Here is a 13,423-nt window from a genome sequence, read left to right on the forward strand (position 1 = left end):
TGGAGGAACATAAGATCAACAATCGTGTTGCAAAAGTTTCAACACAGTTGAAAATATAAACAGATCAAGAGATGCATGAGGTACAGATTGTGAAGTAAAGAAATATAAATTACATCTCAAGAAAAGAAAAAGAACAAACGACGCATCAAATTACGTGGCATGGTTAGAACACATAAGTCTACACCGCCTAATTAAGAAGAGCACTAAACATTTTCAAAGATTCTCAAAGAGATAAGCGCGAGTATGTTTAAAGAGATACAAATCTCAGTAAAAGAAGAACAAGCGGCAAGGATAAGATTCACATGAATTCGGAAGGAGACGTAGGATTACAACTAAGCAACAATGTACGGGCATGAGAAAACGTTTCAAAAAAGAGTCATTTTGCATCTTAACAAGAGATATTAAATTTAAGAACTCTAAAGAAAACAAGAAAAGGTTAATCATAAATTAGATAAAAATAAGATGAAACTAAATCAGAGAAGTATAAAATTCACAAGAATACGAAGGAATGGTTTACGTCACCAACAAGCTAGAATGGTCAAAGGTCGTGAAGTATTTAAGAAGAAAGTTTCGAAATGCAAATAGGAAAGAATTTTGATTTCAAAGAACTCCAATAGAAACCATAAAAGGGAACAGGGCGATTATTTACAAAATTCAAGAGAATTAGTAAAAACATAAATATTGCGGCATGTTAAAGCAATTTTAAGTCGGACTAGATTATGCAAGATTTGTGAAATGAAAACTACTTAGACTAATGGTAAAATATTTCATCAAAAATCTTGAAAGACATTTTACGTAATGAAGTAAGAATTTGCATAAAAACAAGAGCGAGGTTGGTCAGGAATCAAGTTATAATCCTAGAAGTCAATTCTCGAATCTCATACCCAAGGCAGTCACCAAAACAATCATCGGCAGCCAAATTACAACTTTGTTTTTAAAATATCAAATGAACTCGGAATTGCACAAACTTTATTTCTATACGACCGTCTTGGATTAAGCTTTTACTAAACTAAAAATCATAATTTTTGCTTACTCCAGTTTCGGGAATGAAAGAAAAACCGTGACTGCTCTGCAATGCTTAAAAACCAGAAAACAGCAGTAGCATATGATATTTAAAATTCAATATAAAATCCAAGTTAAATCCAATCACCTTAAAAATTAATATGATTCAACTTCACTTATCCAGGTTTCCTTTCTCGTTGATTCCAGGTCAATATCATTTTTAATGAAGGAGTTATGTAACTTAGAAGTTGAGTAATTTTATGTAGAATTCTGTTTTAGAAACCATTGAACATAACCTCTTCCAAGTCCCATAACTCACTTATTAAAACATAGAAAACCCTAAAATTTAAATCATATATACAACATATACTCAACTTTGACCACCAATTGATTGTATCTCAATATCACTCCAGAATTAAAGATTATAAAGTTTCGAATTTACTGACTTAAAAAACAAAATCTGATTTTTACTGCATAATATATCTTATTTCAAAAATCCATATTTTTAAAACCACAACTCTAACAATTCTGAATTTTTATGAAATTAAACTAATAAAAATAAAGTTCCATTTAAAATTAGATTCATTTCGAAATTCAAATTAGAGAATTTATAGTAGAGGAAACAAGTTGTTGTTGTATTAAACTTTCTGCAGAAAAATTAATTTTGAAATCCACAATTCTAAAATTCACCATAAATCATAAACTTAACAGAAAGGTTTAAAATTCACCAATGTAGCTCCTTATATTTCCAAGCTTAATCCAAAATTGGTCCCATGCAATTTCGATCATCACAGAATTAGTTATAGATTCTCAAAGTTTCTACTTTGTTTAAGAGTAGTGCAGAAAATCAGATTTTATAATTCGACTTTGAAAAATCATAACTAATTTTCTAGTTAACACGAAACCTTCAAAATAGAATATTAATAACTATACTTGTTGTAGTTTGCTTAGCTTTTAGTCTCATAACATTTCAATCTCAAAAAGGAATAAATTCACTTTCCAAAAGAAATACGAAAAATTTAAATAAGGTATTGCATCAAACAACCGAAATTAAAATAAATTATGCAAAGTTTGTAAAACAAAATTTAATTGAGCTATGTGCAAAAATATTCTCTCAAGAGTACCTCTTCATCTGGTTCCTGAAAAGGTAAAGCTGTAGGGGTGTGAGAACCTAACCACACGGTCTCACCACGGAGTTTCAAAGTTGTCATAAGACGATATCTAATAAGAAAACTGTTTTCAAGCTCAGTGATTATCAATGCCTTATGAATCTTTTAAAAACCAATAGAAAATTGTTCAAAACCTTTTAAAAAAAAAACAATGTTTAATCTTTTAGAAATCCGAAACATTTCCTTTCTTATAAGAAAAATCTCAATCAGAAACCAACCACGCAATCAAACTACACAATCATTAATTTAGCATCAAAGTTCATTCTCAAATGTAGTACACCAGGACAAACACAGGCAAGACAGACAAGGAAAGCACAAGTAGGTAGCAGTTACAGCAAATAGTTCAAGTAGCAGTTAAGGACAGTTTAGCAATTAGGCAAACCAAAACAAGTTCAAACCCAAACAAAGCATACAAATGCATATGATGCATACCTGTCCTATGGCTGATGAGGCTCATCTGTCGGTTATCCAGCCAACCCGACAAGTCTGAATTGTCCTTAGACTGTCCCTCGACGTGCATCCCCAAGAGTCTATGCATAGCTTTTTCTCAAATAATCAATATTGCTCAATGGGGGTAAACATTCCCGGGAATTTATATAGTGCCCGATCACACTTACGTCGTAGGGTCAACAGAGTATCGAGTTTTCAAACTGGTACACGTGGTGGCAAGCCACGGCACTTAATCCAGGGAACCTCGTATCTCAGATATTTCAAATTCATAAGCCATATGAATAATTCAAAGATCATATCTCAACATTCTCAACAACATAATCATTCATCAATCCAAATCGCGTTTCCAAATTCATTCAAAAACCATATTTCAGAGAAAATTCTCAATCATCCTTCTTTCCATTCCGTTCACTAACAATTTCCAATCCAAAACATAACTCTTCCTTTGATAAATAAGATAGTTTTAAATCATATAATACTTAAAACCTTTTTAAAATAACTACTTTCAGTGAAACTTCTAATTTTATAAAATTTCGGCAGCATCTCCTCTAAAACTCGGATACTGCCACCCTTTTCGGGTCCCATTCAAACATTTCTCAAACCATTTCCAAATCTCAATCACTTTCCAAAATTCAACCAATTCCAGTATCAAATATTTTCAAACCAGACCAATTCCAATAATAAAACTCTTTTTAAAGTCAAACCAGCTTAAGTATTAAATCATTTATAAAATCAGACCGACTCAAAATCAAACCGTTTTAACTTCAAACCAAGAAAAACCACTTTTCCTAATAATCAAGTAAATAACTTTTCAAATCCACTTCTTATCAACAACCGTACTTCACTCAAGCAATCAAGCACCCAATAATCCAGTCCAACAAGCTATCACATCCACAAGACAAATATAATCACAGAAATATATCTTTTTGCATCAATATCTATTTTATCACAACTCTGTAATGTAAAATAGATTTTAAGAAAAATCCCTACCTCAACTCGTCGAAATTCGCAAAACCAAAACGCATCAAAAACCCCTTTTTCCCTGGCCCACAGCGGCAGCAGCCATAACCACAGCTCCCTACCTCTTTCACAGCAACTATGGCAACTCTAATCGCAACATGTAATAGCCAAAACTCAATCATATAATAAATAACGCCGCAAAACCTCAGCTAAAATAACATAACGATGACAAAATGACTTTTCGAAACAAAAGGACTTACCGCAACTAAGAAGAAACTAGACCAAGTAGCAGCAGTCCGGCGGTGGTTTCGGCGATCACTCCCGGTGGCAAAAACTGCGACAAGGAGCTCCGGTAGCAACGGCAATGGCAGAATCGCGATGACCACCCACCACCATCACGTTCTTCTCTGCGCCCGCGAGCCCCCTTCTCTCTCTTCGCGTTCTGTTCGACGGCAACCCTGGGCTTCGGCGGCGGCGATAGTTTTAGACGGCTTCCTCTCCTGGTCGTGGTTGCAGGTTCGATGGCAAAGGGTTCTTCAACGGCGGCGGCACGAGCTCTCTCACTCCCCTCGCGTCGCGTCGTTCCCTTCTCTCAGCAGCGGCGTCGACGGAAGCTTGGCGGTGATGGGACGGGCTGAACGGTGGCGGCGTGATGGTGAGCTTGATGGTGGCGCCGCAGACAAGCTCTCCTCCTCGGGTCACCTTTCTCCCCGTTCTCTCACTCCCTCTTCCCTCTTCTCTCTTCCCTTTTCTTTCTTTCTTTCTCTCTCCGTATATGTGTGGGTCTCCGTATATGTGTGGGTGTGTTTGTGTGTTTGGGTGGAGTGCTACTATATACAATGAATGATGATAATAGTTAATTAAATCAATGATACTGAAGGCGGTTAATGAAGCCCATTTCAAAAGCTACATTTGATTTTTATATAGCTATCAGATTTGAGGGGAAGGGGAGTGAAGTTAGGGTTTGATTAAGGTTAGTTAATTTTAATTTAGAGATTTAGAGTTAATAAATTAGGATGATAGAATAATTGAAAACAAATTAAATGTAAAGTATCCATTTTTAAAAATATCTTTTAATTACCAATCTGTAAGTTATTTTTAATTAAATACCAATTTAATAAAAATTAGAGATAAGTAAATTAATTCTCTTTTATTTATAAAATAAGGTTAAAAATCTATATATTAAAATTAAGGCGTACAAAATATTCATTATTTTTTCAGTTATAAGAACTCTAAATAATAAATAAGAGTTTACTCAACTTTTATATAAAAATATCTAAAATGTAGTCTTAAATAAATATAATACATCATAATAATTTATTAATAATTTTTAAATATTTATGGGTCTTACAAATTGGATTAGGACCTTTGTAGTAATAATTTAGAGTTTAGGCTTATTAGTACTAGAATTTAATTACGGTGCGGTTATTTTTATCACATGATGCAGCCAAGTAGGTGTATTTACAGTGTTCGAAAGCAACAAAATATGCCTATGCATGAAAGGATCATACCTTATTTAGAGAGGGCTAATTTGTACCACTTGGCCAGGCTGAACAGCCGTTGGTTCTGGTTTGATGAGCCTATGGTCAGCACATTCATTGAGAGGTGGCATCTCGAGACACACACTTTTCACTTGCCGTTTGTAGAGTGCACCATCACGCTGCAAGATATGGTGTATCAACTGGGGTTGCCCATTGATGGGAAGGCTGTTAGTGGGTGCCTCACTGACTTTGAAAATTTTAGGAGAATGGCAGACCAGCTTGTGAGTGGTTTCAGGAGTGGAGTTACATGTGTTCTCAGGTTGGTCAAGAAAAAGGCTCAGGACTCTGCATTTTTCCCTTCCACAAGTGCAAACGCAATGGGCAAGATATTCGAATTTCCATCTTGCGCAATAGCCATGAGCAAAGTACCTCCATACTTGCCATACAAGTGACTACCATTGATGCTGATCAGCGGCTTGCAATGTTGAAAAGCCTCAATACAAGGAGGAAAGGTCCAGAAAAGACGATGAAAGTACATGGTTGATTCATCAACCTGATCACCAACTCTAACTGGAGAGGTCTTCAACAGAGCAATGGTTCCCTCCATGGTGGACTGTACACCAAGGATCCAACAGGGTAACTCGCCATATGACTCTTCCAAATCACCATAGATCTGTGCTACTGCCTTCTGCTTTACCATCCAGACATTTCTGTAGCTAGCCCTGAATCCATAGGTTGCTTCAGTAGCTTGCTGCAACATCTTTATCATAATCGCAGCATCGGCTCTAACCAATGGAAAGATCCTCGCACAAATGACATGATAATCAAACTGTCGGTGATCGCTTGAAATTGAGGTGGCCAAGCAAGTGTGAGGTCCGTTGTACCTCCTCACCTCCCAGGTGCTTTTTCGTTGCCGGAATGTCATACGAATCAACCATGTGCAACCTTTACCAAACTCTTTGCATCTCCCGTGGCATTTAAGATGGTCTGACTCACCTTGTACTCAACTTCACTCCGGATGCTATAATCCTTTATGCTCAATATAGCTTCCTTCTTACTTTGAAAAGATTGGCTAATCTGAAATTCCATAAGAGTGGTTGCATCATGCAGTCTATGACTCCCAAAGGTCGGATCTATGTCCGGCTGTTGGCCGATGGCCTCTATTGGTACCTGTAGTGGTTTGTATAGTTATAGAAAAGTTTTAATCAAGTATGAAATTTCAAAATGTTGTAATATGGTAAATTTAGTTTCAAATCATTTTAATTCAGTAACTTGCCCCTAAAAATGATAAATGCAATCAAATCCTATATCTAGCTATAGTGGTGCATGTAATTTTAGAGTGTTCATAGTTCAATTTTTTCATAAACTAAATTGAAACTGCATTAAACTATTTTAAATGGTTTAGAAACTAAACCAAACAGCTTTTTCACGTATTGATCTGGTTTTAAATCAATTTATAATATAGTGTATTAGTTTAAACAAGTTCACAAAAATAAAACTAGTTTTAATTGAAAATATTAGTTTAAACTGATTTATAGGCTAAAACTTATTTTTAACATATAAAAAAATTAGTTTTATAACATAATGTTATAAAAATATTATGGATGAAATTTGTAACACCCTTACTACCAGAATATCACACTTCTGGTTGTGTCATTCTGATAACGAGGATATTATGACAACATCCATGTATTTATTAATAAAATAAAAGCATTTAACTCGAAACCATATCGACTTTTCTTTGAAAAATCAGAAATACTTTTTTCTTTTTTTTAACAAACATACATACTTACAAACCAATCACAGCACTTACTCCTATCTCTCTTTACAAAAATATAATAATAATGGCGAGGAAAAAATAATAACTAATCTAATACAATAATATTATATAACCAAAAGCGCAGTAATCTCTTCATAAGCTTCTTCGTCCGTTTCTTGAAAAGATAAGGTTTTAGGGGGTGAGAACCTAACCACACGGTCTGACAAGAGGAGTTTTAGAATTGTCATAAGATATATAAAAAGAGAAAGTTGTTTTCAACCGCAGTGATCATCGCTCGCCTTATGAACCTTTTCGAAAATCAACAATTAATTATCCAAGACCCAAATTCATATTTTATTTATAAAACTCGAAGCAAACATAATATACTATAACACTTCACTACTTACCAAAGAACATCAAGACATATAACATACCCAATTACAGCTTCCGGCCCAAACATAATCAATCACAGCCTCCAGCCCAAGCATAATCAATCACACTCAAACCACCATAATTCGAACCAATAAGTCACAATCACAAGTAATTAAATTCAAACACAATCAAGAGTAATTACAACAAGTATGACAATTAGCAATTAAACAGAATTATTCACATAGGCAAACCAAATACAATATGCACACCCAAACAATGTCACATAGATGCATATGATGCATGCCTGTCCTACTAACCATGAACTCACGTGTCGATTATCTTGCCAAACCTGACACGAGTAAGCAGGATTAACCACGGTCCTTACCCAAAAGTTCCACAAACAAGCAGAATTCACCACCGCCCTTCCCAAAACTCGTAAGCAGGATTAACTACCGTCCTTGCCAATTACAGTAAACCACGAGTAAGCGAGATTAACCACCATCCTTACCGAGAACCATGAACAAGTGGGATTGACCACCATCCTTTCTCGAGACTAACCTATCTGGGATACAGTGCCTATGTACACTCATGGAATATAATCACAAGCGCAGTCAAACTTATTCATCACTCTGCTCTTCTACAGCAGGCATATTTTCAATTGATATTTCATCGTTGTTGTTATCATTGTAACACCCTAACTATCAAAGCTCACGCTTTCGGCTGCGCCACTCTGATAGATCGGACATTACGACGACTCTTATACTCTTTAATACTAAAATATGAGCCTATTTAAAACTTTAAACCGCAATATCGTACTCAAAATACTTTTACTATGAAACGTACATCCATATATACAATACAACACAAAAACTCTCAAAGAGTATATATATATATATATTAAATAACTTTACAAGCATTAACCAATACAATTCCTATCCCTTTCACATAATGTATAAAGATAAAGGCGAGGGAACATTATATAATAACTACAGCAATACAGAGCATCTCGACAATAACTAAATAAGCTCTTCGTGACTTATGCGTCCAAACCTGAAAGGGGAAATTGTAGAGGGTGAGAACATCATCCTCGAAAGGGTTCTCACCGTAGGGTTGCAGAATTACTGTAATAGGATATGTGAAGGTAAACTGAACCAGTGATTAATAACCATCTTATACCTCTTTTCAAAAAGTACAGTTTACATTTAAAGTAAAGTCAGAAATCTTATCTGAAAGAGGAATTGTTCAATTCTCAAAAACTCAAAAGCCTTTCAAAAGGGTTTATCTATGCTGAACCAATTAGCCTTTCATACTTTTCCAAACCAGAAACACAAAACCGAAACCAACATGGCCTTCGGCCCAAATCTTGATCAACCACGGCCCCATACCCAAACAATCCAACCAACAACCAATCACCACGGTCCAATAGAAACCCAGTCACAAACACAAGTAGGAAAGTTCAAGCACAAACAAATAGTTACTGCAAGTAGAGCAATTAGCAGATAATCACAAATAATCAAAAAGGCAAACCAAGTACAATATTGATGAGCGGATATTTTATACGCTTTTTGGGGTTAATTTCATATAGTTTTTAGTGTGTTTTAGTTAGTTTTTAGTTTATTTTCAGTAGTTTCTAGGAAAAATTCATATTTCTAGACTTTACTATGATTTTGTGTGTTTTTCTGTGATTTCAGGTATTTTCTGGCTGAAATTGAGGGAGCTGAGCAAAAATCTGATTCAGGCTGAAAAAGGAATGCTGATGCTGTTGGATTCTAACCTCCCTGCACTCAAAGTGGATTTTCTGGAGCTACAGAACTCCAAATGGCGCGCTCTTAATTGCGTTGGAAAGTAGACATCCAGGGCTTTCCATCAATATATAATAGTCCATACTTTGCTCAATGATAGTCGATGTAAACTGGCGTTCAACGCCAGTTCCATGTTGTAGTCTGGCGTCCAGCGCCAGAAACAAGTTACAAGTTGGAGTTCAACGCCAGAAACAGGTTACAACCTGGAGTTGAACGCCCAAAACAGCCCAGGCACGTGAGAAGCTTAAGTCTCAGCCCCAGCATACACCAAGTGGGCCCCAGAAGTGGATTTCTGCACCATCTATCATAGTTTACTCATTTTCTGTAAACCTAGGTTACTAGTTTAGTATTTAAACAACTTTTAGAGATTTATTTTGTATCTCATGACTTTTTAGATCTGAACTTTGTACCTTTTGACGGCATGAGTCTCTAAACTCCATTGTTGGGGGTGAGGAGCTCTGCTGTGTCTCGATGAATTAATGCAAGTATTTCTGTTTTCCATTCAAACATTCGTGTTCCTATCTAAGATATCCATTTGCACTTCAATATGAATGTGATGAACGTGACAATCATCATCATTCCTCCACGAATGCGTGCCTGACAACCACTTACGTTCCACCATAGAATGAATGAATATCTGTTAGATCTCTTAATCAGAATCTTCGTGGTATAAGCTAGATTGATGGCAGTATTCAAGAGAATCCGGAAAGTCTAAACCTTGTCTGTGATATTCCGAGTAGGATTCAGGGATTGAATGACTGTGACGAGCTTTAAACTCGCGAGTTCTGGGCATAGTGACAGACGCAAAAGGATAGTAAATCCTATTCCGGTACGATTGAGAACCTGCAGATGATTAGCCGTGCGGTGACAGCGCATCTGGACCCTTTTCACTGGAAGGATGGATGGTAGCCATTGACAACGGTGATCCACCAACACACAGCTTGCCATAGGAGGACATGCATGCGTGAATCAGAAAACAGAGGAAAGTAGAATTTCAGAAGACAAAGCATCTCCAAAACTCCAACATATTCTGCATCATTGCATACAAGTATAATTTGTGTTCTGCCCTTTTATTCCTTGCAATCAAATTTGATAAGTGAATTATTTTATTATTTTTCTGACTAAGAGTTAAAAGATAACCATAGATTGCTTCAAGCCAACAATCTCCGTGGGATCGACCCTTACTCACGTAAGGTATTACTTGGACGACCCAGTGCACTTGCTGGTTAGTGGTACGAGTTGTAAAAAGTGTGATTTACAATTTTGTGCACCAAATATGCACACCCAAACAATGTCACATAGATGCATATGATGCATGCCTGTCCTAGTGGCTGATGATAGCATCTGTCGGTTATAAAGCCAGCCCGACAAGTTCTGGTAGCTAACCATTGGACTATCCCTCTATCGTGCATCCCCAACTCGAGTAATTCTCGATCATCATCATGATCATAATCATAATCCATATCCAACACCCTTACTAGTGTATATTCACGGGGACGAGCTCATCCGGGACTTTCACAGTGCTCGACCACACTTACGACATAGGGTCAGCAGAGTATCAAGTCTCAACCTGGAGCACGTGGTGGCTAGCCACTGCTACTACCCAGGAAAACTCGTATCTCAGATAGTGGAAGTGTAAAATCACAATTATCAATATTTCAGCATATATGCATTTATTCTCAGCCATGAATCAGCATTTATCCCAGCCATCCAGCTTAAATTCATAACTCATAGTTAGCCATCCGGCTCATAGTTCAATCCAGAACTAGCCAAAATTCATAATCATACACAACCATCCGGCTCATACAAAACAGCACTTCCACCATTCAACATCATCAAATTCATAAAATCGGCATTTAAGCCATAAACCACTTTTTCTCAATTCAATTTATTCTAAAATCAAATTTAAGCTCTTTTCAGCCATGGCTTTAAAGATCTCATTTCTCAAATCATCTCAGGCTCATAAGTCACTTTTACTCAAAGTAAGTTCCCCTTTTAAAACAAAGCCACCATCGGCATTCTCTTTCCAAAACTTCCAGCACCATGGCAAGTTAAGGATTTATTTAGAAATATTCAAAGTCATCCATCCAACAACGGGATTTTATAACAAAAGTTCCTCGGCAGAGTCTCAAGTCTTTAGGGGAGATTAACATAACTCATTTCCTCAAATTCACTTAAAATCATTAATACCTTGGCTTCCTGATTTGAGTAACAAAATAGGATCTAAGCCAAACCGAGTCATGTAATCAATTACTCTTTTTAAAACCGTTTCCTTTACTTAAACAAAAACCAGCTTCAACCCCATGGGTAACTCTAAAGCGTTTCAACTGCTCAAAATTGTTTTAGTATTGCAAAAATTCAGAACTCAAAGAGTACTTAAAACTTTTTCCAAAACATTTTAGAATGAAACTTATCAATAGACGTTCAGGTTCTTTCAAAGTCACTGAAACTTCTCTAATTGAAACCCTCAAGTCAAATTCAAAGGCATAAACCCTTTTCATCTAAATGACTTGTTCACAAGGGAAATATAATACTTTTCTTAAGAAACAAGACTAAATCACAATTTCCTTTTTAACAATTCATTTCAGAAGCATAAGGCATCCCTTTCTTAATAATTCAGATAACATAGTAGAAGTCTTTAACTCATGAGTTTCCGAATAACGTTTTAGTAAAGTCCTGGATTCTACCGAAATTTCGGCAGCACCTCCCCTAAAACTTGGACTTTGCCACCCGGTTCGGGTCCCAACAAAACCGCTCCACAATCCTTTTCAACAGCCCAAAATCCAAAATCAGTTCAAAGGCAAGCTAAATCCAACAGTCACCTCATTTTCATATTTCAAGGAAACCGTTTCAAAATCAAATCATTATCAGCCGGTTAAACTCATTTCTGAAGCTTTAAAGAAACGGTTCATCAACAAATCATTTATCAAAACCAAGTCAATTAAATTAAACCAGGCTGAATTCGAAAGTGTATTCGACTTTTCACATTATCAAGAAAATTAACTTAATTCAAATCAATTCTCAACGGATTAAGCTCGATCTCAAATCTTTAAAAGGTTCAGCAACAATCATTTATTAAAACCAAATCATTTGAAGCAGACCAGGCTGAATCCAATAGTATATTCTATTTTTCACACTATCAAGAAAATCAACTCAACTTAAATCAATTCTCAACGGATTAAACTCGATTTTAAAGCTTTAAAAGAATCAACTTCAAAAGTATTTCATTTCATAAAGCCGCACAACAATCTAGTCAAACAAACATTCATAATCTTTCAAGTCCACCAAACCATACATAAGACTGAATACAATCACCAAATATACCATGTCTCACATCAATATCCATATGTAATAATTCTAATATATAAAAATATAGTTTTCGGAAAGTGCCCCTACCTCAAAACGCAAAACCATAACCCAAACGCGTCACAGGAACCTTCTCTCTTAACCCGAAATTACCGGCAGCTTGAATCACAGCTTCGCGTACTTTTGCAGTAACCACTAACCACAGCAACTCTAATCGCAACATATAATAATCAGGACTCGACCCCACGTTACCAAAACTCATATTCATTAACCAAACACAACTGAATACTAACGAGAGGCTTTTTGAAACATAGATTACTTACTGAACTAGCGAAACGAAGCAGCCGAGAATTCCGAGCACGACATGCAAACATAGATACACGACCCTACGACAGATAAAGTCACAACACCTTAGCCTAAATTATCAAAACAGGGACAAAAGGCTTCTCGAACCAAAATGCTTACCAAGACCGAGGGAGAATGGCTAAACCGAAACAGCGGCGGTCTTCGAACCGGCTTGGCGGCAGCCCCGGGAGCCATCCCAGGCGGCAACGGTGATCAGACTCCGGCGACGGCGACTGAAATCAATATGCAGTGATTGTAACGTTTCTAAAAACTCAGGAGAAACAAAACCCAATACTTAAAACCTTACCGGCAGGATTCTCCGGCATTGGCAGAAATAGCCAGAAGCTTCGGCGGTGGTCCCGAAAGTCACGGAACCACTCCCGGCTGCCAGAAACACAGAGGCACAGCTCCCTTCTCCAGCAGCGACACCTGCGGCGGCAACTGGTGCAGCAGCACACAACGCAAGTAGCAACGGCGGCCTGAACCTCTTTCTTTCCTTCAGATCAGATCGGGCGGACCTCCAACAGTGGCGGCGGCGGACCAGAGCAACAGAACGGAGGGGATGATGACTGCTCAGACAACAGTGACGGCACACGACGGCGCGCGACAGCAGCGGCGAGTGCCTCCCTGCGCGACGCCGACTCCATACCCCTCTCATGGTCTCTCTCTCTCCCCTCTGGTCGCGACTCACGGTGGAGACAAGCCTGACAGGAATGGGACCCTCGGCGGCGCAAAACGCGAAGGGCTGGCAGCACAGGCGGCAATAGCGGGGCGCGG

General features: G+C 37.3%; 1 protein-coding gene across 1 annotated transcript; it reads right to left on the bottom strand.

Annotated features, from left to right (window-relative positions):
• On the bottom strand, window positions 12,245–13,404 carry LOC110265581. The gene is made up of 3 exons (XM_021108532.1): window positions 12,954–13,404; window positions 12,767–12,879; window positions 12,245–12,296 (listed from the first exon to the last, which is right to left on the bottom strand). Exons 1-3 carry the CDS (start codon window positions 13,302–13,304, stop codon window positions 12,245–12,247), a joined length of 516 nt encoding a protein of 171 aa, XP_020964191.1. The 5' UTR covers window positions 13,305–13,404.

The sequence above is a fragment of the Arachis ipaensis genome, chromosome B01 (assembly GCF_000816755.2).
Source record: "Arachis ipaensis cultivar K30076 chromosome B01, Araip1.1, whole genome shotgun sequence".
NCBI classification, from domain to species: domain Eukaryota; kingdom Viridiplantae; phylum Streptophyta; class Magnoliopsida; order Fabales; family Fabaceae; genus Arachis; species Arachis ipaensis.